Source organism: Martes martes, assembly GCF_963455335.1.
Source record: "Martes martes genome assembly, chromosome: 9".
Lineage (NCBI taxonomy): Eukaryota > Metazoa > Chordata > Mammalia > Carnivora > Mustelidae > Martes > Martes martes.
The window spans coordinates 42,234,981-42,262,028 of NC_137896.1; the positions used below are offsets into that span (position 1 = coordinate 42,234,981).

Consider the following 27,048-nt stretch of genomic DNA (forward strand, 5'->3'; position numbering starts at 1 on the left):
GGGGCACTTGACACATTAGTTTCCACCAAAGGCTGTGCTTTATGTCATCAACACACTGGAACATTCCACAGTGAACAGTGAGCAGCTTTGAGGATTCCTCTGAAGTGCTCTTTTGTGGGTGAAAGGACAGGACGCATAAGAACAATTCCCTGTTCATTGGGTGCTCTCCACCTGCCAGCGCCAATGCCAGTGCCACACTCTGTCCCCACTCAGGCCCTGGGCCAGACGACTGGGTGGGGGATGGTGTGGCATTTACAGAAGAGCAGACGGAGGCTGGAGGTGCTGCTGTCTGGGTACAAGACAGCTGTGCCCGCCCTGGAAGCCAGGACTCACCCGTAGTGCTGATACTTGGTGTTACTCGGCAGGGTGGGTCCTCTGTGGTTTCCTTCCTCCGAGAGCCGGTAAAGCGCTGGGTAGGCACACAGCTGACGTGACAACAGTTTGAGTCCCCCTTCCCTCGGAGCCTGTTACTCCTCAGACAGACCAGGGCCTGCTCCCTCACCTCTGCCCTCACTCGTGCATGTTCAGTGTGCGCTGCCCCATGCTGGTCATGTTGCCCTTGTTGTCTGAATTAATGGGGAGCTCGGGGAAAATGTGTTCCCCGGGCTCTCCCACACCGCCAGCACCCCAGCTTGCCGTGCTGCTTTGCCCCATCTGGTCTGTTCCCAAGTCTCTGGCCGTAGTTACCACCAGCAGTGCATCAGCTCACCTGCCTTTCCCGGGTGGTGACACTTCAGTTCCTGCTGGTGGTGTACCCTCACCGTCATTCATCCCTCACTCTTTCCCCTATTTTCCTGGGTGGTCCCCACCTTCACCCTGGCCTCTTCTCTGCAGCCTTTCCTTGTCTTCTGTCATCTGCCGGTCGTTTTCTGCTCAGGGGGTCTGCACCGCCTGTGCTCCCGGCCTCCGTGTGGCAGTGAAGACAGAATACACAGGATGATCCCGGTCTCGCCTTCTCAGCCCTCCTGCGGGACGTCAACTCCCACCCACCCTCAGCCCTGGCTTCCATTGGTCCTGCCTGACCTACCTCTGCCAGTTCCTTCCTGACCTCCCCTCATTTTTTTTTTTTTAAAGATTTTATTTATTTATTTGAGAGAGAAAGAGAAATCACAAATAGGCAGAGAGGCAGGCAGAGGAGGAGGGGGAAGCAGGCTCCCCGCTGAGTGAAGATTCCCAATGTTGGGCCTGATCCCAGGACCCTGAGATCAGACCCTGAGCTGAACACAGAGGCTTTAACCCACTGAGCCACCCAGGCACCCTCTGACCTCCCCTCTTGAGACCCACCACACCCTGGCCACTCTGTGTTCCTTGCTGTGATGCTCTGGTACTGACTGCTTGCTTTGGTCCCCCTCGTCCATGGTGGGGCCTTGAGAGTCCCCATGCTGCCTGCATTCTCTTGATGCTGGCAGCTGGACTGTTTCCTGCTCTGTGTTAGCCTTGTGTCGGTGGGTGGGCCTGGGGCCGGACTCATCTCTCTCACCCTGGTCTGGCTCTCCTACTGCTATTGACAGGCCACACAGGGTCTTTTCCTGAGGACAAGTGCCAGCGACATTAGAGAGCTAACTCTAGGGCCTCGTTGCTTTGGGGAGTTTTGGAATGGTGGCAGCTCTCAGGAGGAGGAGGGGATGTCTGGAGGTACACAGAGGCTTCTGGAGAGCTGTGGCAGGGCTGAGCTGGAGGAATCCACTGTCCTGTAGGGGAGGTCCCCCAGCTCCTTCCTGCTTAAGTCATACCCAGGTAGGTTTATAGCTCTTGCAGCTGAAAGCAAAATATCTTGTAAATACCCAGTGAACTAAATGAGAACATGGGTGTTCAGTAGGTTATGTCACTTGGCATTCAGTTTCACAGCACGCAGGTGGCTGAGATGGGACCAAACTCTAGGCCTGTTGACACCAAACTCCACATTGTTTTCAGGGAGCAACTTGCCCTCTTTGGCTTAATTGATGAGCTTCATTTAAGATGTATAATGAGCACCAGCTATAAGTCATGCCCTGTTCTAGGTGCCAGGGACACAGAGGCAAGCTAAGCAGACCCCTTGGCTTCCTCGGGCTGACTGTCTACCAGGTATGTAGTTGGTGATCTTCACTTGATATGAGCCAGGCTCTGTTCTAAGCACTTGACATGTATGAAGGATAATATTATAATCCCCCCCCCTTTTTTTCTTTTTAAGAAAGAGAGAGAGAGAGGAGTATAAATGTTGGGGGTGGGAGGGGCAGAGGAAAAGGGGGAAGGAGAATCTTAATCAGGCTCCATGCTCAGCGCAGATCCTGACGTGGGGCTTAATCTCATGACCCTGAGATTGTGCCCTGAGCTGAGATTAAGAGTCGGTTGCTTAACCAACTGAGCCACCCAGACGCCCCAGTAATGCCCATTTTAAAGCAAAGGAAGTTTGCTTTCCACAGCTAGCTCTGGGCACACAGACGCTGCCTGGGGCTGGATAACTGCTCTATGGCCAGCCTGTACCTCTCACAGTGAATCTTAGAAGTTCCGAGGGGGCTAAGGCGGGGGGCAACCCCTGGCACTCTGCCTGTAGTATACGGCAGGCCAGGCTGTGACCCTTCTTTGCCCTTGTCTTCATTGCTAGAAGAGATGCAGGGTCCTTGAGGCCATCTGTTTGCCAAATTAAGGAGAAACTGGTTCTGACACGGGTCCAGCTCCTAGGTGGTTTAGCAGCAAGCTGCCTGTACATTTTGACCTTGATGGTTGAGGAAGTCAGAAGGCTCCAACACAATAACTCAGCCTTAATTAGCTGGGAGCAAGGCTGGCTGATAAACCTGTGTTAATCGGGGAGGGAAACCTTGTGCTATAGCCCCCCGCACCCCCTCAGGGCCTGTCGGCTGTGATTTCCATCGCACGCCCATGTGATAGCAGGGCCAGACATGGCCACCTCTGAAGTAGCCAGTGGCTCGGGTCAGCAGGGAGGGAGGAAGAAGCTGGGAGGATAACTGTCCCTGTGGTGCCGGCAGCTGACAGTGGTTTCTCTGTGGGACGCTGATGAGAATACAGCTGTCACTGGCTTGTTCAGAGTGAAGGGAGGGGGGGAGTGCAAAGTGGAGGTTCCAACAGGTGGCCTATATCTGTCCTATTGACATGACATCTGTCCAGATGTTTAAAAAACGTGAATGTCATTAGGTGGGACTTGTCCTCTTCAGTGTGGCTGCAGTCTCTACCGTGCCCTGTCATCTGGTACTTTGTTACTTCCCTTGTTGTGCTACCTGCCTGGTCCTTCATGGTGTTTTGGCTTGCGAGCTGTGCAGTAGTGTGCGTGTGCGTGTGCGTGTGCAGCTGGTTTATCCTGACATTATGCAGTTTGAGCACGGACCTCTTCAGGACAGAGAAAATCCTTTATTTGCTCAGGATTTAATCATGAGTCAGGGAGTTTGGGGTCTAGATATTCCCATGCCACCCCGCCTTAGCCCCCTCGGAACTTCTAAGATTCACTGTGAGAGGTACAGGCTGGCCATAGAGCAGTTATCCAGCCCCTGGCAGCATCTGTGTGCCCAGAGCTGGCTGTGGAAGGTTGGATTTCTCCCTATAACACTAGGGCTTGGACAGTGTTTCTTTGCATTATGGACACCCTCATCAGTTAATTAAAAAACAAGCAAACAAAGAAAAAACCAAAAGTACTGTATTTCAGTGTTTATTTGTAGATCATGTGTTCATGGGACCCGTAGTTGTTTACATTCTCCTTGACATGCATCTCCCTGTTAATTTGAAAGCTGTTGACATCCTACATGATTCCATATGCATTACTGATTTCTTCTTTTTCTTTCTTTCTCATTTGTTTCCTTAAAAGAAAAATCCAACTGCTTTCTTGCCTTGAGATGTGAATTCCAAGTTTTGGCTGCCTTGGATTCCAAGTTTTCTGAGAGAAGGCTTAAATTTATTAGGTTAGTTCACAATGTTCTCACAGAGAACTTCGAGGCATGGAACCATATGTGGTTGGGGTTGTATTAAGATAAATAATGTAAGAGAATCAGCATTACATCGTTCACAGAAACTTGGGCTATGCCTGTCGCTTCAGTAATGATCACAGATGCTTTTCAAGTGTGGTCCGTGGTGGGAGGGGACAGGGTTGGGGTGAAAGGTCAGATTGATGTTTCCACAGTTTCATACTCTGTTGATGGCACCTCCAAGTCAGTTCAGAATCAGATGGGCACTGTGGGCCCTGCAGGAACCTCCGAGAAGTCTGCTTTAATTAGGAATTATTCCCGTCATCAGGGTCTGGCTTTTTACCAGGATTTAAGAATAGAAAGTAAAGAATAGGTTGGTTGACAAATAGGCCTTTGCATGAGATTGAATCTTAGCGGTGGGGGGAGGCTTGGTTTGGCTAAGTCACTGGTGATACTCAGATTTTCTATATTTACCTTTAAAGAGGGGACACAAAACAGAGAGGGTCTCTTTTTAAAATAAAAATCATACTTTCTTTGTGCCTAACTTGGAACATGTTCATGATTTTATGTGTGTGTGTGTATAATTTGTCTATAGATACACACATATATTTATTATACATACATGTATAAACACATACACAGACACTGATGTAAATGTAAGCTGCTGGCAGCAGAAGACAACTTCGCACAGTTCACTGCAGAACATTGATTTCCAGATGTTTGGATTTCATGAACTAGGAATATTAAAAAAAAAAAAAAAGAAATTGGGGGGTGCTGTCCAGCATGGAGTGCCAACTCTGTGTTTTCTGAGATCATTAACAAATTTCTTTAGTGATGGCTGTTAGCTAGACTTATCATGGTGATCAGTTTGCAGTATATACAAATACCAAATCATTACGTGTACACCTGAAACTCCTATAATACATGACGATTATATCTAGCCCAGTAAAAAGTTTTTTTTAAATTGTATTAAAATACACATGAAATTTATCATCCTAACCATTTTTAAGTGTGCAGTTCAGTAACGTTAAGTACATTCACATTGTGAATCCAAGATCATTTTTGGAAAAAAAAACAGAGCAAGACAGAAGGACCCCATATACTATCCTCCTCATCTCATAAAGAAAAGGAGCATTTTAACAACAAAAGGGGAATGAGAACGGTAGGCTGTCACCTTAAATGCAAGAAATTGCTCTCTTATCTGTGGCAGAATAGTACAGAGAAATAATGCCACGAAGTACACAGTTCAGTAGCTGATACTTTCTCCAGACTTTGTTGGTGAAGGAACCTATTTATGTGTTGGTTTATATCATGGTGCAAGTATCTTATTGTCAGGGGTCCAAGTGCCAGTAGCAAGCAGTTCACATATCTATACCTGGTTGTCTTTTTATAAAAATAAATGTTGAGGGGCACCTGGGTGGCTCAGTGGGTTAAGCCTCTGCCTTTGGCTCAGGTCATGATCTCAGGGTCCTGGGATCGAGCCCCACGTCAGGCTCTGTGCTTGGCAGGGAGCCTGCTTTCCCCCTCTCTCTCCGCCTGCCTCTCTGCCTACTTGTGACCTCTCTCTCTGTGTGTCAAATAAATAAATAAATAAATAAATAAAACAAACAAACAAAAAAAGTAAGAGTTGACGGTTCTGGTGGAAGCCCATGTATATTCATTCCACTGTGATCCCATTCTCTTCTCTGTCTCCTCAAACTTAACTACTGTACTGAAGTTGGCTTGTATTCTCCTGGTCAGACCATATTGGCAAAAGCCCGTTAGTATAGTGTTGTTTTGTGTAAATGGAATCCTGCCTCATATAGCCTTCTGAAACTTCATTTGGGTCACATAACATGATCTGTTTTGATTTAAATAGATCTGCTTTACAGTTTTGCTTTATTTGACTATATACTGCATTACACTTATCTGTCCTTCTATGAGTGGACATTTAGGTGGTGTCTGGGTTTTTGCTGATACAAACAATAGTGCAGTGCTCATTCCTGTGAGCCTTTCCTATGCACATGAATAGGAATTTATCCAGGGAAGTTACTTGGGAGCAGAGTTGATGGGTCAGAGGTGAAGTGATGTCTTCATTCGCAAAGTCTAGTTAGCATGTTACCCAACCTAATTGTTCACTACAGCTTTTCAGGGAAGTGGGGAAGTGGGAAAGATAACCTTATAAGTCAACCATTAGTAAATTTGGTTTTCTGGACCAAATTGAGAATTGCTGATTGTTAATCTGTCTAAAGATTCAGTTCAAAGTCTGTCTGTAATCCGGAGATGACATGGCAGGTTAGTTACAGTGTTTTCTTTATATGCTTGGGTGTGGGACAGTGACTGACAGGGAGAAGCCAGCTCTTCATTAAGTTTCCCTCTTTCGATGTGAACTATAAAATGCTTGTAGTCCTGGTCTGGGAGGCACAAGAAACTGGGTGTTGCTGTCTCTTGTTACAGATGGCTTTTTTTGGTCTAGAAAATCCTGTGGGCCCAAACTTGGCCAGTGTGCTCTGACAAGTTTCGCAGCAGGCCTTTCTCGAGTGGTCTTGCTGCTGCTAAGGGTGTCAGATGATCTGTTTCTTTTGACTGTCTACTCTGTGGTTTCCTTCAGCATGTTGGGGAAACTAACCCAGGGGGAAGTGGACCCAGGTCCCTCTGGAGTCGGATGCCAGAGTCATGTCCCCCAGCTGGCCCAGAGGAGGTCTGAGAGGGCTCCTGGGACCAGCGTCCCTGTGTAGCCCCCATGAGGCCTTACTGTGAGCACTTAGGGTTTTGGTTGTGGGTAAGTTCAGTCTCAGAGAACAAACAGAACTGAGACGATGTCTAAAATTGCTTAACATATTTTATTCAGAGCCTTCTTTCCCACCTTCAGCACATAGAAGAGTGTGTTGGTCACTCTTTAGAAAAGAGTAAGTAGGAAGACGACTTGATTAGAAAAAGCTATAGAGACATCAGAGGGAAAAAAATAACAGAATAAAAGCCTTTTCACTTATAGGGCTCTTCTCAGCCTGTCAGTGAAGCCTGTTGGTTGACCATTTTCAAAGAGCACATGGCAAGATGAGTTACAGGTGGAGAAAAAGTCCAGAGAGATCTCACGTGTGACTAATCTGTGTTAACAATTTAGGTGCCCGACCGATGGACATTTTGCAGACCATTTGGCACGTCTGAAACCCTGTGGCACACCGGTTTATCAGACAGAAGCATGTTTAGTGGTTGCTGCGTGTGAAGTAATCGGTGTTTTGGATAGAGAGGTACATGTTTATGTTTGTAAAACAAGTCTTTTTACTTTTTATAATCAGCTGTCAAAGCTTGAAAAACAGCAGCAGAGGAAAGAAAAGACCAGAGCCAAGGGGCCTTCTGAATCAAGCAAAGAGAGAAATGCCCCCCGAAAAGAAGACCGCAGTGCCAGCAGTGGGGCGGAGGGCGACGTGTCTTCTGAGCGGGAGCCATAGACTTAGGGATGGAACTCAGGTAGGAGCCTCCCCTCCCTGCATATGTCTTCTCACATTTTGGGCAAATGGTAACAAATGGAGAACAGAATGGCTTTTGAGGCAGAATTCGTTTTATGGGCATTCACCCATACCTTCTTGGAAAAGTGGTGGTATGGACAGGGAACCCTTGGGCCTGGGGTCTTCTCCTTCCTCACTTGCCTGTGTTGGCCAATAACTGCTGCTACTGTGAGCATTACAGCATGTTTCCAGATGTGCAGTGCAGGCTGGGAGGCTCACCTGAGCCCTTCCTCACCACTACTCCCTCCTCTCCACTCCTGCTCTCAGCACCTCCATTGGGGACCACGGTCGCCTGCAGCCTGCTCCTCTCAGAGCTGCCCCCCTCGTGTTCTTCATCCTTCAGTTCATCCTGCCTGGCACCGACTGTACTTCCATTTTCCCTTTGCTAAAACGGGGCTTCATTCTCTTCCCTTCCACATCCAGTAATGTCTCTTAAGTCCACCTCCCTGCCTGAAGGTCAGAGGTGTCTAAAACTTGATCCAGCCATCTGAAGGCCTTTGCTCAAGCTCATTCCTCCAGCAAGCACATTATTAAGAGCCCTTTACTTGTGAGAGTTCTCAAGTTCAGGGAGAAGCATAGAAATAATCAGCAATGTGGTTTGTTGTGGAGGGAATGTGAGGGGGTAGAGAGGGAAGTTGGGGAGGTTTCACAGAGGGGAGGACCCCAGAACCAGACCTCAGAGGATGTATGGAAATGGGGAGACGAGGGGCAAGGGTGGGAGCTGCCTTAAGCCAGGAGAAGAGCAGATGCAAACATTGTTGGGTGTGGGAAAAGAACAGAGAGTTTTGGAACAGAGGTGGGAAAGAGTGGCTGAAACACTGGGTACTGTTTGGGTTGGGTTGTCGAGGGATCTTCCGTAAAATTAAAGGAGGAGGGTCCTGGTTCATAGGGCCTGTTGTGCAACTGGGCAATTTGGATTTCATTCTGGGATGGTGGGAAACTTCTGAAATGGTTCAAATGTACAGGTGACATAATCAGGTCCAGAGTTTAAGGAGATCACGCTAGCAGCCGAGGGGAGTGAGGCTGGAACCAACAGGCCAGTTAGGAGGGAGTAGCAGAAATCAAGAGAGGAGCGAGGTCTGGCCATACATTTTGGAGCCTTCAGCTTATATATTGTCTTTGGTTCAAACCAAGTCAACATACAGGTGCGTCCTGGAGGTGTTGAGCGGCGAGAGAGGAGACCATTCATAAGATGGTCTTCTGCCTTCTCTTTCCCTTCCGAAAGGGAAGTCCATCTGTGAGATGACCTTTGGGATGCGCACTACCAGACACTGAGCTCTATTACAGAGTCCGCAGTGATAGTTGGGTGCAGTGGAGCTGGTTTACAAACACAGATAAACCAAAGGCACAGGACAGAGAGCTCAGAAAGGCTGCGTCATGGACTCACTGGTAGCTTTTTTGTTTTTTTTAAGATTTTATTTATTTATTGGACAGAGAGAGAGAGATCACAAGTAGGCAGAGCAGCTGGCAGAGAGAGAGAGAGAGGGGGAAGCAGGCTCCCTGGTGAGCAGAGAGCCTGATGTGGGGCTTGATCCCAGGACCCTGAGATCATGACCTGAGCCAAAGGCAGAGGCTTAACCCACTGAGCCACCCAGGCATCCTCTCACTGGTAGTTTTAAGGGGTGGGAGGCACTGGATAATCAATCCTGTAATGTCCACTTGACTTTTCTCCTAATCACTCTGTTTCCTTCCCTGTTTCTATGGGGCAGGGGGCTGGTTGTGACAACTGTGGTCACTGGTCTTGGCTGATTTTTCTCACACTCACATGAAAGTGAAGCAGGAATCAGAGGGAACCTCCCCCCACCCCCTTTTCTTGGTCTGGATCTCAAGACATGGGTTTTTATTCATGAACTGAAACAGTTGGTGTTGGTTAGGGAGAACCTTCCGAAAAGTGCTATGTGGTGTCTGCATAATGTTAAATATTCACAAATACACAGTAACATTTACATGTGTAATTTGTGGCCTTTATATCACATAAAACTTCCATTGCCCTACCTTCAGAACTTTGTGGTGATTTGCTCATATCAGTGGTCAGTTTTGTCATCACAGATCCTGCTGGCGCCTCTGACTTATGGGCTGGACAGAAAGCCTCAGTCTGAGGGGTGGAGCATGCGGTAGCTCTTGAAGTTCCTTTTACAAGTACGCTCGCTCTGCAGGTCCAGCAACAGCTCAGAAACTCACTGAGTTCTCATTTCCCTCTGGCCAATTTCTGTGTGACAGTAAGTTGTGTCATTTTTGCTTCCATTTTTGCTTCCTTGGTTTTTCTTCATTAACTAAAAGAGTAAAACTCCTCCCCGTCACCGGGGAGTGCTGTTGTGAAAGGCAGGCAGGTAAAGGCATAGTGCTGGCTGACTGTCCTAGCAGGATGGGGTGGGAGGGCAGGTCCGTCCCCCCCCCCCGCCCCCCCCCCTTGCAATGTGTCTGTGGCACCTCTGCTTAAGCCTCCCCTGCCCCCTGGGGATCGTGCTGGAGAGAACACCCCCATATCCACTCCTGCCGCCTGAACCAAGGATGAAGGACTGGCCGATCTGATGGCCGGGGAATGACAGTCATTATAGTGGGTATGATTCCTTGGTTCAGAAGCAAAATCCAGACCCGATGTTTTCTCTTTCTTCTCCTTGGACGGAGGGCAGCTGGCCAGCCTGCACGGTGTTTTGCTCTCTTGGCCCTACTCTGACACTGCACCATGTGTTTTCCCTTCAATTTTAAGATTATATAAATAATAACCTCTTCCCCAGTGAGTGTTGGGACTTTTCAATAAATTTTTAAAAATTGAATTTTCAATCGTTAAAATGTCTATACTGCCCAGAGCAATCTATACTTTTAATGCCATTCCAATCAAAATTCCACCAGTATTTTTCAAAGAGCTGGAGCAAATAATACTAAAATTTGTATGGAATCAGAAGAGACCCCGAATTGCTAAGGAAATGTTGAAAAACAAAAATAAAACTGGTGGCATCACGTTACCTGATTTCAAGCTTTACTACAAAGCTGTGATCACCAAGACAGCATGGTACTGGCATAAAAACAGACACATGGACCAGTGGAACAGAGTAGAGAGCCCAGATATGGACCCTCAACTCTATGGTCAAATAATCTTTGACAAAACAGGAAAAAATATCCAGTGGAAAAAAGACAGTCTCTTCAATAAATGGTGCTGGGAAAACTGGACAGCTATATGTAGAAGAATGAAACTTGACCATTCTCTTACACCGTACACAAAGATAAACTCGAAATGGATAAAAGACCTCAACGTGAGACAGGAATCCATTAGAATCCTCGAGGAGAACATAGGGAGTAACCTCTTTGATATCAGCCACAGCAACTTCTTTCAAGATATGTCTCCAAAGGCGAAGGAAACAAAGGCAAAGATGAACTTCTGGGACCTCATCAAGATAAAAAGCTTCTGCACAGCAAAAGAAACAGTCATCAAAACAAAGAGGCAACCCACGGAATGGGAGAAGATATTTGCAAATGACAGTACAGATAAAAGGTTGATATCCAGGATCTATAAAGAACTCCTCAAACTCAACACACACAAAACAGATAATCATATTAAAAAATGGGCAGAAGATATGAACAGACACTTCTCCAAGGAAGACATACAAATGGCTACCAGACACATGAAAAAATGTTCATCATCACTAGCCATCAGGGAGATTCAAATCAAAACCACATTGAGATACCACCTTACACCAGTTAGAATGGCCAAAATTAGCAAGACAGGAAACAACGTGTGTTGGAGAGGATGTGGAGAAAGGGGAACCCTCTTACACTGTTGGTGGGAATGCAAACTGGTGCAGCCACTTTGGAGAACAGTGTGGAGATTCCTCAGGAAATTAAAAATAGATCTTCCCTATGACCCTGCAATTGCACTGCTGGGTATTTACCCCAAAGATACAGATGTAGTGAAAAGAAGGGCCATCTGTACCCCAATGTTTATAGCAGCAATGGCCACGGTCGCCAAACTGTGGAAAGAACCAAGATGCCCTTCAACGGATGAATGGATAAGGAAGATGTGGTCCATATACACTATGGAGTATTATGCCTCCATCAGAAAGGACGAATACCCAACTTTTGTAGCAACATGGACAGGACTGGAAGAGATTATGCTGAGTGAAATAAGTCAAACAGAGAAAGTCAAGTATCATATGGTTTCACTTATTGGTGGAGCATAACAAATAATATAGAGGACAAGGGTAGATGGAGAGGAGAAGGGAGTTGAGGGAAATTGGAAGGGGAGGTGAACCATGAGAGACTATGGACTCTGAAAAACAACCTGAGGGTTTTGAAGGGGCGGGGTGGGAGGGTGGGGGAACCAGGTGGTGGGTATTAGGGAGGGCACAGATTGCATGGAGCACTGGGTGTGGTGAAAAAACAATGAATACTGTTACGCTGAAAATAAATAAAAAATTAAAAAAAAAATTGAATTTTCAGACTCTCATGCTGAACTCAATGAATAGATAAGGAATATTCATCTGCCAGTAACCAAACCCAGCTTAACAATGTAAACACACAAAAACACATAAATTCTACTGTGTCTTGGACCTTGTATTTTCAAAATGGCTTTTAAAATTTTTATGTCACCTAGTTGATTTCTTTCTTGATTATATTATCTACCTGCTAATTTTGTATTTTCATATTATTAAAATTATTTGTATTATTGTATAATGGTATTATTGTATAATTAAGATGAATAATTTTTTATTTTTTAAATTTGATGTTATAATTTTTGATGTAATTGTTTCTGTTCAATACTTTGAATATTTGTTTTATTTATTGGGGGGTACTGAATTCTACTCTTTATATCAGTGCAAAACATAAGTCTCTATTTGTGTTAGATTTTGGCCTCAGAGTAATCCCAGTAGATTAGTTTTAGTTAGTTAGATGAGAATAATTCCAGTAGAAAGGTGTCCCCTAGGCATTAGTATCCTGTGGCCAGTGGGCAGCTTGGGAGTGGTTTTGCCATTTCTGAGTGCAAGAGGAACACCAGAAAGCCCATGCACAGAGGAAGAGACAGTGACTTTGTGTCTCAGAACATCTTGGAGGACATGCTTCACAATAGGAGACAGCACACAGTAAGATGGGGAAGAGGTGAAAGTGCACATTGCTTTCCAACATCTCCCAAAGTTTAAAAGGTAAAATTTCTCATAGACTTGTAGGTATTTATTTTTTGCTTTTCTAAAATCAGTGGAAAAGTTTAAAACCTGTAATGATACTTAATTCTCAAGTTATTGCAAATTGGGTAGTATAGAACTTGGGGTAAATCATGCTACAGTTGACCCTTGAACAACATGGGTTTGAACTCTGTAGATCCCCTTATCATGGATTTCTTTCAGTATATATATGTTGGAAGATTTTTTGGAGATTTGCAACAATTTGAAAAAGTTCACAGATAAACCCTGTAGCTTAGAAATACAAAAAAAAAACTTAAAAAATTAGGCATGTTGTGAATGAACAAATGTCACTACCAAAGAATACACACAAACCTATTATAAAAAGTTAAAATTTATCAAAACTTATACACAGAAATACTTAACAGACCATATGTGGCACCATGTACAGTGGAGAGACATGTAAACAAGCGTGAAGATGCAGTATTAAATGGTAACTGCATAAAATTAACTACAGCACATGCTGTATACTACCATAATAATTTCCTGAGCACCTCCTGTTGCTGTCGTGGTGAGCTCAGGCATTGTGAGTATCTGCTTCAGATGTTGTGTGATGTTCATCATCTCCACGTGAGCAGTTTGTCTCTACAGTAAATTATGGATCATGGTAAAAAGTGATCTCTCGCAGTTCTTGCATATTTTTCATCATGTTTAGTGCAATATCCTCACCCTTGAATAACACTGTGGGACCCATCTCTGGTGCCATTCGTGGTGCTGGAAGTGCTTCCAAGAACCAGAGAAAAGTCATGACGCCACAAGAAAAAGTTGAATTGCTTGATGTGTACCACTATGGTCTGAAGCTGCAGTGCCCACCATTTCAGGATAAATGAATCCAGCGTAAGGAATATTGTAAAAAAATAAAAATAAAAAAAGGAAGAAAAGGAATTTCATGAAGCCATTGCTGCAGCTATGCCTGTAGGCCCAGAAACCTTGCACTTCTTGACTGCTATAAGAAAGGCATACCTATAGACTCAAAGATGATTTGAGAAAAGAAAAGGTGAAATCATTATGTGATGACTTAAAGCAAAAGGAAGGTGAAGGATCTAAAACTGGAGGACTGAATGCCAGCAAAGGATGGTTTGATAATTTTAGAAAGAGGTTTGGCTTTACAAATACCAAGCAGCTTTTGCTGACCCAGAGGCAGCAGACGAGTTCCCAGACACCATTGGGAAGATCACCGAGGAGAAAGGATATCTGTCTGAACAGGTTTTTAATGCAAAGTGCCCTATTCTGGAAGAAAATGTCCCAGAGGACATTTATTAGTAAGGAAGAGAAAAAAGTAACAGGATTTAAGGCGGGAAGGGAGAGGCTAACTGCTGTTCTGTGCAAATGCAGTTGGGTTTATGATCAGGACTGCCCTTATTTATAAAGCTGCTAACCATCCCCTCCTCCCAGCCTTGAAGGGAAAACATAAACATCAGCTGCTTTCTTTTTGGTTGCATAACAAGAAGGCTGGACAATGAGAACCCTTTTGCTGGATTGGTTCCATTGATGCTTTGTTCCTGAAGTTAGGGAGTACTTTGCCAGGAGGGACTGCCTTTTAAAGTTCTTTTGATACTGGGCAATGCCCTGGCTGCAGAACCCCATGAGTTCAACACTGAAGGTGTCAAAGTGGTCTGTGGTCTCCAAACACATGGTCTCTAATTCAGGCTCTAGATCAAGGGATCATGAGGACCCTGAAGGCTCATCACACAGGGGACCATACGGAAAGCATAGTCCATGATCTGGAAGAGAACCCCGACAGAACATCAAGAAGGTCTGGAAGGATTACTCCATTGAAGATGCCACTGTTATTACAGAAAATGCTGTGAAAGCCATCAGGCCTGAAACAATAAATCGCTGCTGGAGAAAACTCTGTCCAGATGTTGTGCATGACTTCACAGTATGTACACCAGAGTTAGTCACGGAAATCATGAAAGACATTGTGGATATGGTTTAAAAAAAAGAAAAGGTGAGTTGAGGGGGTGAAGGGTTTCATGATACGGATCTTGGAGAAATTCAAGAGCTAATAGGCACCACAGAGGAATTAGCAGATGACAACTTGAAGAAGATGAGTGCTTCCAAACCAGTGTCAGGCGATGGGGAGGAAGACCTAGAAGCAGCAATGGCAGAAAACAAGCTATTGTCTGGCAGAAGGGTTCCAGGCATTCCTGACTGCTTTCGCCTTCTTTTATGATACGGATGCTGAAACTGAAGCAAAGGTAGAGGGAGGATTGGTGCCGGAGAGAAGCATTTATAGAGAAAAGAGAAAGCAAAAATGTCAGAAATGATGAGATTTTGTGTTTCCATAAAGTTACACAGAGTGTGCCTGCCTCTCCTGCCTCCCGTTCCACCTCCCACTCCTCCTCTGTTCCGCCGCTCCAGGACAGCAAGACCAGCCTCTCCTTTTCCCCCACCGCCTGCTCATCGTGGGGATGGTGAGGACGGAGACCTTACTGAGGATGCACTTGTACTTACTGAATAGTAAATAATCATCCTGCTGTACAATTAGTAAACTCATGGGTTGTGTATGTGTGATTCTCATGTGAAAACCTAGCAATCGTACAGCCGGGACTGCATGAGACGTTTTGTGTCGTCATCATTACCCACATATTCATCGTGTGCAAGATGCATATGGAAGCGGAGAGCCTATCCTTAGACAGGTAGAGGGTGAGTGATATTAATGTGAAATTGATGACACGTTTTTTCTCTTACTGTTTTATAACCTTGCTTTCAAAGAATTACCATACAGTGCGCCTCTCTGTCTTAGAACTGGACAAAGTGCATACTGGCCTATCATCAGAGGTATGTGGTTCTTAAAACAATGTTAACAATGTTTACAGTACTGTATTATGAATACAACTGTGAAACCGTATGCCAGAAAAATTGTACAATGATTCATTCATTAGCCCATAGGCTAGGCTACCGTAAAGCAATCCTATTGCTGCCTCTTTGTTATCAACGCACTTAGCATTACACCTGTAAAAAAATAGGAATTTCTTTTTCACACCGTCTTTTCATTTTTGGTGTCTGGGGTTAGTAATATGGATAATGCATACAGTGTTTTGTGTTCTGTAGGACGATGACGTAGGTACTGACAATTCATCTTGCAAATAGATGAAAGCTTCTCGTGCCAGTAGATACAGGACAGGACTGGGGATGTATTTTCTCCTCATGATTTTCTTCTCTTTTTTTTTTTTAAGATTTTATTTATTTATTTGACAGACAAAGATCACAAGTAGGCAGAGAGAGAGGAGGAAGCAGGCTCCCTGCTGAGCAGAGAGCCCGATGCGGGGCTCGATCCCAGAACCCTGGGATCATGACCTGAGCCGAAGGCAGAGCCCTTAACCCACTGAGCCACCCAGGTGCCCCTCCCCATGATTTTCTTAATAACGTTGTTTTTTCTCTCGTTTACTTGACTATGAGAACACAGTGCATAATATGTATGACGTACAGAAAATGTGTTGTTTATGTCAGTAAGACTTTGGTCAGCAGTAAGCTATTAGTAGTTACGTCTTTGGGGAGTCAAAAGTTCTATGGGTTTTCAGCTGTGTAGGGGTTGGTGTCCCTAACCTCCATGTTATTCAGGAGTCAAAAACTAGCCATAGAAGGGACACCAGGGTGGGGGAAGCAAACTCAAGGGAACTGCAGCCTTGTTATCATTATGGCCCTGGGGAGGAGGTGAGAGAGAAGGTGGATGAGCAGGAATGATGTATTGGGGAGACCCTGTCTGGCAGGAGGGAAGGTGAAGGAAAGCTTCAGGTTAGGAGAGGGACGGATAGAGAAGCCCAGGGCCACACCTGGTCTTCTGGCTCCAGGCTAGAGTCCTTGGGCTGATGGTTGGGTTGACAGTGAAGCTGGACACCTGGGGGCCTGTGCTCTGGTCCCCAGTGAGAGTCCTGGCAGGAGACTGTTGTGAAGGATGGCTGTAGGTCTCTGCGAGACTATTGCAGCTGAGTAGAAGGGGCAGCAAGATGTGATGAGGCAACAAGATACAGCAGGAGTCAGTAGAGGGTCTCACCTGCCCCATGAGGCGTGTCGAAGAGAGGGTGTGGGGGTCTGCTGAGCTGACCGTGGGTCCTGGTGGAAGGAGTGAGCCTGCCCCAGAAGCTGAGAGAGCCGGGAGGGTTGTGACCTCAGCTCTCCGCAGCACTGCTGCTCTGTGACTCTGCAGAGTCTCAACCACCATCTCCATGTGGCTCCCAGGGTGGGATGTGAGGGGTCTATAGTGCTAGTGAGGGCAGAAATGGAAATGAGGTAAAGTCAGGCAGGGATGGGGGCTGTCGTCCCTGAGCTATCAAGTGCTGCTCAGTGGTGTCCCTGGGGCTCAGCGCCAGGTGCAGAACCACAGCAAGCACCCAGGCACAGGGGCCATTTGAGGACTCAGCTGTTCTGACACCCAGGTGAGCAGAATTACTGTGGATTCTAGATTGTGTTGCTGCTACCCAGCGGGATGAAGGCTCGTGAAGACGTTTGGATGGGCCCATGAAAATGCAGAAGCCACATTTTCTTCGCATGTTTATGTAGCACTGTCTGGCTTTTTGACTGAGTGCAGGAGGCAAACCATTTACTGATTTGCAGTTTAAGGTGGGTGTCCAGTTGGACTTCTAACCAGAGGTGGCAGTGGAGGCCTGGTGGCTGGTGCTGACATCCAGAAAAGGACAGACATGAGGGGTCCTTGGAGACCCCACTGCTGCAGCCAGCCAAGGGCCAGGGAGGAGCTGGGCTACCCCCACCTCTGGGATGATAGACATGTGCTCAGATTTGAAGGCCATAAAGGAGGCCAGCAGTAAATGACAGCTGCTCCTCCAATTACACATTTGGGTTTTTTGTTGCCCATGGGCTTTTGTTGCCCCATCTGCTGAAATTTGTCATCCCAGTAGACCCATGAAAACATCACCAAATATTCAGATATCTCTAAGAGCTGAATTAAATAGTGACAGAAGGTGACCTTGGCACTGACTGTGCTGCACAGAAAAACAGCAGCCCCACCCCTGCCTCAGTGAGGGGAGCTGCAGTTTTCATTTGCTTTTCTTTACAAACAGAAGGAGCCCTGGGGAGCCTCATGGAACCTAAGGGAGTAGCTTTGAGTTTCCAAGGCATGAGAGAGAAAGAAAAGGCAAAAGAAAATGGAGTGAGAGACTGCATGAGCTCGGGCACAGTTTTCTTTGAAAGTGAGTCAGAAGCCTTCAGAGGACACTCCCAGGGTGCTGACATTTCTCTACCACATTGCAGATGTTTCTTATTTTATCAAATGGACAGGGAAGTGCTAAAATGCACTTCTGTTTTTGTCCTCTGTCTCATTTCTTCAGGCTCATTCACCTTGTGTGGAGGGTTCAAGGTTTCCTCTGAGGCAGCAACTCCCTTTTCCCTGCTTTCTGGCCACAGCCAAGGCACGTGGCAGCCTGTCACGAGGACCGCATGCTCTCGGCCTTTGAGTGCAAGGTCAAGTATTGCCTCATTTGAGTATTTACTTTGCTGCCATCACTAGGGTGTGAGAGGAGCCCACTCTTGAGCAGCACCCCACATTTCTCTCCTCAAATGTCAACACACTTGAAACAAAGCAAGGAAAGTGTATTGGAAGCTGGCATCTGTTTGCTTTTTCAAATTGACCTTTGTCTGAATAAAAGATGTATCTGGCTGAGCACATTTCTTCCTAGTGAGCTAGAGAAGTTGTGTGTGTGTATTCAAGGATAGTCGTGTTTTCACTGTTTTCTCCCCCACTTGTAGAAAGTAGAATCTCTTTCATTTCCACGGCATTCATTTTGCTTCCCTGTGTCAACATTCATTGCCAGTTCAGGTGCTGGTGCTTCATGTATAAAACTGTGCCTCTGTGGTGCTGTTTTCATTTTTTTAAACTTAAAAGTTTTTTTAGTGGTCGCCCTAGATGTTGTAATACACACCTTAAAAAAAGACTTATTTATTTTTTTGAGAGAAAGAGCTTCTGAGTGAGTGGGAGAAGGGACAGAGGGAGAGGGAGAGAGAATCCTCAAGCTGACTCCATGCTGAGAACAGAACCGAGCGTGGGACTTGAACTCATGACCCTGAGAACAAGACCTGAGCTGAGATCAAGAGTCGGACGCTTAACCAACTGAGTCATATAGGCACCCTGCAAATCCAAGTTTCTGACCCATATCATGTTTCTTCTGCCTGAAAAACCTCTTTAACATTTCTTACAATGCAGATCTAAGAAAGTCTATTTGCTTCCCTTTTGGAGGGTAATTTCAGTGGTACAGAATTTTAGATTGGTGGTTTTTTTCTTTCAATGGATTAAATATTTTATTGCACTCTCTTCTTGCTTGCATTATTTCTTCTGAGAAGCCCTTTGCACTTTTCATCCTTGTTCGTCCATGGGTAAGGTGGGTTCACAGCTGTCCCTTACTCCTTCCTCTTGTCCTCCCATCCCTTTCAGCTTCTTTGAAGATTTTCCCTTTCTTTGTTTACATTTTGGATCATTCTTGGCCATTATTATCTCAAATACTTCTCTGTTCTCTTTCTTTCTCTTCTTGGTATTCCAATTATGTGTATGTTATGCCTTTTGCAATTGCCCCACATCCCCTTTCCCCCCATTCTGTTGTCTCTTTGCATTTCGGTTTGGAAGTTTGTTTATTAACCACTTTTTAAGCCCACTGATTCTTTGGCTGTGTCCAGTCTACTGATGAGCCCATCAGAGGCATTCTTTCTGTCTATTACGGTGTTTTTTACTTCTAGCATTTTCTTTTGATTCTTTTTGGAGTTTCTGTATCTCTGCTGCATTGCCCATCTGTTCTTACATATTGTCTGCTTTACACGTTAGAGCCCTTAACATATTAATCGCAGCTATTTTCCCTTGTCTGGTAATTCCAACATCTGTATCACATCTTGAGTTTCACTCTGATGACTGCTTTAGGTCTTCTGAGCCTCTTGAACCTGTAAATGTTTGTCTTTCAATACATTTGGGAAATTTTAAGCAGTATTTCTTCAGAAATTATCTTCTGCTCCATTCTCTGTCTTCTAACCTGGAGGAGGTTACTGTTCCTAAACCTTAATGTTGTTCTGAGCTTTGTTATTATACAAAAGACTGAACTGCTTCCTCACTGATACATAGTCGGCCCATTATGTTACTTTGCCAGCAGTAGGGTTGGATTTTCTATGGGTCTAGGCTTCCACCTCAGTTTCATTTGTTAGAGAATTGGCAAGAACCTGGCCGTAATTATTAATTCTGTCTATTGCTGAAGTATTGAGCTAAGCTTTCAGATAACCCAGAAGTATGCCATTTAATACAGTAGGTGCTACCTGTGTGTGGATATTTAAGTGTAAATTAATTAAAATTAAACTAAGTTTAAAATTCATTTCCATAGTCCCATCGCTACATTTGGCTAGTGGTTGCCATATTGGATGGTGCTGACATAGAACAAGCTCATCTCTGCGGGAAGTTCATTTGGACAAGTGAATGTTTTGAACCACTGTCAGTTCTGTAAGACTGGCTTGATTAAATATGTACAAATATACATGAGCAATAGATAGTGTGGAAGTTAGGCCAGAAATAAAAATTAATTGCTGTCAGTTTCTTCTTTAGTGTACCATACCAAGCTTTCCTGTCTCGTTGCCTTCCTCCCTCCCTTCTCCCCCTCTGTCCTTCCTTCCATCCTTCCTCCCTTCCTCCCTCCCTTCCTTTTTTTTTTTTTCTTCCCTCCCTCCCATCCTTTCTCTCTTTTCTCCTCTTGTCTTCTCTTTTTAAGTAGGCTCCACACCCAGCATGGAGCCCAATGTAGGAGTCAAACTCACAACCCTGGGATTGAGACCTGAGCAGAAATCGAGATTGGGAAGCTTAACTGACTGGGCCACCCAGGTGCCTAAGATTTTCTGTTTTAATCAGGAAATTGAGTCACTGTCCCCATGTTCTCATCACCAATTCAGGCCCATCCGCCCTCACATAAAGGCAGAGATTCTTCACTTGACAGTTCAGTGGAGGGCTCACTGGAATTTCTGTAAATGCTAAGTCAGATCAAATCCTTCTCTGATAATGTGGATTTCTCAGAGACTCACGTTTTCTCATAGAACACCCTTTCTTTTCTAGGTAAGTGAATTCAGATTAGATTCCTAGCTGTAGCCTGAAATAAATACATAAAGGCTGGGTTCTTTTGACAGTGGTTTGGAGAGCAGGTCTGTGGTCTGTGTATCTTAACTCAAGCACTTACATTTTGTGGTTGCTTGAATGGCCTGAAGCCAGAAGCAGATCAGCTGGAAATCAGCATCTTTGAGAGACTCAAACAGGCTGTTGAGGAATTCCTTTCTTCTGGTGCTAGACTATTCCCTACTGCCTCTGATGTTTGCAGGCAATAAAAGAGAACCACTCCAGAAGGTTCTTTCTATAAGGCTCTGAAATTGCGGTGCTACATTATCTCAGGCATGTACCGCTCCCTGTTAAGTACCTCCAGCCTGTAGGTCATGTCTGCCCTCAGACAGCTCACCTGACTCACAGGGACATCAGAAAACTATACTATGCGAGCAGATGCCATCCTCTCAAGGCTTTCACAGGGAGGCACATTACCCTTCCTTCAGGATTTCTAAATTTCCACTCTTTTGCGCAGAGTCATGTGTTTGTTCCCTTGCACATGACTTCTTTTTTTTTTTTTTTTAAGATTTTATTTATTTATTTGTCAGAGAGAGTGAGCACAGGCAGACAGAGAGGCAGGCAGAGGCAGAGGGAGAAGCAGGCTCCCTGCTGAGCAAGGAGCAGGATGTGGGACTCGATCCCAGGACGCTGGGATCATGACCTGAGCTGAAGGCAGCCGCTTAACCAACTGAGCCACCCAGGCGTCCCAAGACTTCTGCTTAGTGCTTGTGATGTGGCAGGTGGACCTCCCAGATCGCTCCCTCCCCGCCTCACCTTTCATGCTTCAGGCCATGCGACGGCTATGATCTCCAGCCACACCCACCTGATAGCCAGCATCCTGGCCCCTAGGTTCTTCCATGGGTATGTCTAAGAAGATGAGAAGGAATATTTGTTAAAGGTGAGATTGACAATAAAAAGCAGTATCTTTTTGACCCACCCGCGTGGTGAGGCAGTGGCTTTTGGATAGAGCAGTGTCCTTTGTTGGCCAGAAGGCTCTTGCATGCAGCTTTGGAGCTCATCACTCGTGTTGTCACTGTTGATACTGGGATGAGGTGTGCCTCTTGGGGATCCCAGTATTAGAACAGTTCATTCTGAAGGAGTTCTTAGTTTAAATCCTTCAGATTAGGTGCTTTATGAAGTCCCTAGGCCTGAGTGGTTTACTGTAGAATTTGAGAACCCCTGGGATGAAACCTCTCAGGATCCCTTCTAGTTCTGTGATTCTCTGGTAGGGAATTGGAATTTCTGAATTGTCTTTCTCATAAAATTTCTTTTGAAAGCCATTTTGTATTGCAGAATTAATGCTCATTCATCACAGAAAAATTTTTAAAATGCCAGAATGCTCAAAGAAAATAAAAATCACCTGCCATTTCATCAAAGATAATCATTATTAACATAATGCTTTTATAACATTTTCTCTAATCAGATAATTCTATATCTCTTTCTCTAATTTTACATAAAGACAGACTATATATAATGTCATATAATGTCACTGCTTTTATCATCTAATGGAATATTGTGAACATTTTCCAGGTCATTTATTCTTCTTCAGCAAACTTTATCATTTCCATCTGCACATCAAAAATTGGAAGTGTAAATTTGTTATCTCAAAGCTTTGAAACTTGTAGAATATTTATTTGAAGTAAATGTAGAAGAATAATATACTAAAGCAGGATCCCAAAACTCATTTTAAAAGTTCCGAAACAAAGGTTTTAATCTGTACCAAGAAAATGAAGTTCCCCAAAGGTCATTGTGAGATCCAATTTCAGGATTTTAATTATTAGTATTGCAGATGAGGAAAGAGGCATTAATATACCTCAGGTGCCTATCTTTGGGTTAACATCTTTTTTTTTTTTAAAGATTTTATTTTTATTTATTTGACAGAGATCACAAGTAGGCAGAGAGAGAGGAGGAAGCATGCTCCCTGGTGAGCAGAGAGCCCCACGTGGGGCTTGATCCCAGGACTCTGGAATCATGACCTGAGCTGAAAGCAGAGGCTTTAACCCACTGAGCCACCCAGGCGCCCCTTGGGTTAACATCTTGATTAAAATACAGGAGCATATGGATTTCTTTCCCTGACTTAAAAATGGACGTAATATGGTTCCCAGAAATTATGTTGTGTAATCCCTGTCCCTTTGTGGTCTTTGAGATCTCTCTTAGGAAGTAGTGCAGGACTGTGGCTTGTGGGTTTTAGAGCATGAGGGTAGGCCTTGGGGAAAATTTCAGTCCTTTGCGTGGGTCCATATACTACTGAAGAACATAGCTACAGTTAAGTTAGCCTTTCTCGTGTGAGTCCGTGGGCCTCCATAACAAGCTGGGTGCAGGAATGGAAGACTCTTAATTCTGTGGAGGTATCTGCTCATAATACGGCCCTTTTCTAAGAATGCAACCTGTGCTGGGTGTGTCCAGAAGCATATTCACAGATGTGTGGTATCACTATGCAACCTACTATTATCAGAAACTTTTGCTTGTACTGAAGTTCACCCAATTAGAATTTAGATCTGAGGGAATAGAAACTGTTGTTTCTTGGATGTCAATCGCCTGCCTCACAAATCTTGGCAAGACTAGCTGGTTTTTCTTGTAGCCTCAGAATTATCGAGGGAAACTTGAGACACTGGGATATTTTATACTGAAGAACCTACGATCCTTTGAGCAATATTAAAAATAACTCAAAAGCAAGTGTTTAGTTTATTCCCTGTTCCTATGCTTTATTTAGGTTCCCCTCTGCCTCCCTCATGATTGAAAGGATTTGGAAATGAGACTTTTGTGTCTTTTTTCAAGGAGTTTGTCTTTGTCTTTTTCTTTTTTTTTTTTTTTTTGAGTTTGTCTTTTACATCTGTGTTGTCTGATTTGTGGGAATAACGTTGTTTATGACATATCCTTTTTTATCCTTTTAATGTCTATAATAAAATGTACTGATGTTGCCTCTTTGATTCCTGACATTCATAACTTATGTCTTCTTTTTTCCTGGTAGGTCCGGCAAGAGGTTCACCAAGTTTATCGATCTTTCCAATTATTTATTTTTTCTTTCCATTTATTTTTTGTTTTTGTTTGAAATTTCATTAGTTTCTGTTCTAGTCTTCATTTTTCTTCTTATGCTTGCTTTGGGTTTTATTCTGCTTTTATTCTTTTAGTTTCTTAATGTGGAAGCTCAGATTATTGATGTGATAGCTTTTTTCTTTTCTTTTCTTTTCTTTTTATTAAAGATTTTATTTATTTGACAGAGATCACAAGTAGGCAGAGAGGCAGGCAGAAAGAGAGGAGGAAGCAGGTTCCCTGCTGAGCAGAGAGCCCGATGTGGGGCTCGATCCCAGGACCCTGGGATCATGACTGAGCCGAAGGCAGAGGCTTAACCCTCTGAGCCACCCAGGCGCCCAGCTTTTTTCTTTTCTAATACAAGCTTTGATGTTATGAATTTCCCTCTATATACTGCCTTAGGTGCATATCACGGATGGTGATATGTTGCCTTTTCATTTATGTTCAGTTTAAAATATTTTCTCATTTCTCTTTGATCCAAAGGCCATTAAGAAGTGAGTTAATTCCCAGATATCTAGAATCTCTTTGAGCTCTAAGGACGAGGTTCTAATAAATTGGAGACTTTGGTGAGAAGTTGTTTGGATTTATACATGACAACATGGCAGACTGTTCATCATAAAGTGAAACACTGTCATGCTGTTGTCATTGTATGAACTGAAAGGGTGTCTTCAGCTGTTTGTTTAGGCTTGGTTATATATATATATATTTAAATAGGATTTGAAGGTGTATTTTGGGACCTTCTCCTGTAATGTGTTTTATCTTTGTTCTTTTAGTGCATTATCATTGGGTGGAACTGGATCCTGAAAAATTCATGAAAGATGCTGTGTACCTTCTCTGCTTTAAGAATTTGGAACTGAATCATGAAAAGGAAGACAGAAATAAGAAATCGGGACCCTGAGTAGCCCTGCAGAAACAAAGCAGAACAAAACAAAACACCACCACCAAAGGAACGATACCATTTTCTGTTGTTGCTATGGTCTTAGTGAAAGTGGGTGCTGGCGGTGCGGGGGGCGTGCACCCCATGCACATGGCAGCAGGGCATATCCCCATGCTCCCCCCATGCAAAGACTTTGCTGGTTCCTGTGACTTCTTGGCTTGCTTTTGAAACAGGCTGGCCCCACATCATTTGTCATAGAGTCCTCCTTTTACATGTGTCCGTGATGGGTCTCCACTGCATTCATGCTGTCCACGTTCCTCCCAACACTGGCTAAGCCAGGGCACCGGTTAAGGTGTAAAGAGACAAACATTGGTGATAATGTATTGTGTAAGACCTTTGCATCATGTAAATTTTCTCATTTTTCTAAAAAGAAATAATAAAATCCTAAACCCCAATGAACCACTTTATTATTAAACAAATCCTGCTGTGTTTGTGCTTAATGATTTTGTCTATAGAAATACAATACATGTGATCCCACTCTGTGTATAATCTATACTTCTTTTCAAATAACCCCCCTCCAAGAGGCGTTCCCTCATTACCTACACAAATCTCTGATTCCATGGTAAGAGCCTGTACACTGGTAATTTGTAGTTGATGGCATTTTACTCAGACATGAGATGGCAGGAGAGGAGAGTGTACGTGGGAAGGTAATCCAGTTTTGGAATGGCCCAATGACTGAGAGCCAGTGTGGTTGCCATCTCTGCCATTCACCTTTGGGAGGTCAAGAAAGGTCTCGGCATGTTGGACCATACAGATATCCCCTTTCCAGGAGCTGAATGGTTGTCCATATATCCAACCGGTATCCTCACAGTTATGTGAAGAAGGAACCACATTCAGCCAAAGAGTTTCTCAGTTCATTTTAATCCATTAGTGGCACAACTATAGTGGTCATTTTTAGACATTATCTGATGTTAGTAGTTACATATGTGTTACTATATATAGCATATGTTTATATAACATCTCTAATATTGCTTATACAAACAGAATTATCCTCTCTTGAAATACTTCTTGCCTAACTGTAAAGGAGACATCTTTATTTGGCATTTTTGTAATGCTGAAACTCTATCTGTGTCCTTTATAATAATTTCTGAGTCTGTCTCATCTGACCCAGTTGTCTACTTCAAATAAAAACACAGAAAATGTGAGAAAAAGAAAAAGCCCTCAAATTATAGCTCCAGTGTACATTCAAGTACTTGGAATATGGAGTTGGGAACGCATTTGCCAGACTGCCTTTCTCTGAACCAATACAGGTGGTTTGGGATAATCCATAATAGCATGAACCTCTGGATTTGAAATCATTACATTCCAGATGCAAATCCCCAGTCGGCTTCCCCACCTGCATGGGCAGTGAGGTCCAAGAGGCTCTCCTGTTTGAATTATCTGTATAGGCCTTTATAGGCTGAATTAAAATTCACTGTAAAGTTACTCCAAACTATAGTTTTGTAAACTTGGCTGTAAGGTCGAGGACTTCCTGAACACATTTGTCAGACATTTCTCTGCCACAACGTTTTATCGCCACCAATTAATGCTTACTGAACAGCTGCAGCCTGCCCTTGTGCTAATTGGTCACGAGGATGGCACAGAGAGAAGAGCTAATGTGCTTGATGTGTGCACAGTGGTGAAATGAAAGACCCTTATAGCCCACAGTCCAGTTCCTGGATCCCATCTTAAAGGGACATAGAAAAATTGGGGCATGAGTGGAGTCATGTGGGCAGTTGGCTGAAGGATCTGAAAACCATGAAGGACTGAAGGGGAGGAAAAAAACTGAATAATTTGAAAGGCCTGGACAAAATACTTGGGCCAGGAAAAAAGAGAGGAGCCGGGGGTATAAGTTGCATTAACACAGATGCTGGCTTGATAACAAGGTAAATCTTTCCAACGTGATTCAGAAGTAGACAGTGATGTTAGGAGCATTTAGCATTTGGGCAGAAGTTCTGAGGTTTCTTAATGTGTGCAGAGAATTTTATTTGGTTAATTTAAAAATCCTCCCTCACAGTTTGCAGCAAACCTGGTAAATGTCAGAATATGGTTGCTACTTTTGTAGCATTGGATTGAAGGAAGCTTTTCCACCATCCTGAAGGCCACTTTCAATTCTTAGAAACAAAAGAAGCCGCCTGTCCACTAAAAACTGGCTCAACAGGGTCAGATCTAACCACAGGGCAAGGTTGTGAAATAAAAATAAAAGCTCAAGAAGAAACCCCATGACATTCGCAGCTGCATCGAAAAGGTCGTTAATTCTGCCTTCTCCTACCCCTTCACTCTCTTACGGAAGATCATTTCTGACCCTTACCATGGGACTCACAGCCAAAAGTAGATTTGGGGTGCAGTTCCACTTGGAAAGTATAAAGCTCAGTCTTTATGCCCTCCTATCATCTGCAGCTCCTGCTTGCTGCTTATTTTCAAGCTTGCTGTTTACTATCCATTAAAACATCGCTTGAGTGGGAAT

The 27,048-nt window shown here is 44.2% G+C and overlaps 1 protein-coding gene across 2 annotated transcripts in view; it reads left to right on the top strand.

Moving 5' to 3' along the window:
• The window catches only part of DTD1 (D-aminoacyl-tRNA deacylase 1), a 175,099-nt gene extending 150,102 nt beyond the window's left edge, over nt 1-24,997 (top strand). Inside the window, exons 5-6 of one of the 2 annotated variants that reach the window (XM_080814070.1) lie at nt 7,172-7,343; nt 24,439-24,997. In XM_080814070.1, the coding sequence (XP_080670196.1) occupies nt 7,172-7,324 (153 nt within the window). In that variant the 3' untranslated portion in view covers nt 7,325-7,343; nt 24,439-24,997. The remainder of the gene's footprint in view (nt 1-7,171; nt 7,344-24,438) is intronic. The other variant, XM_080814071.1, reaches the window with a different exon arrangement.
• Nucleotides 24,998-27,048: the final 2,051 nt, after the last annotated feature.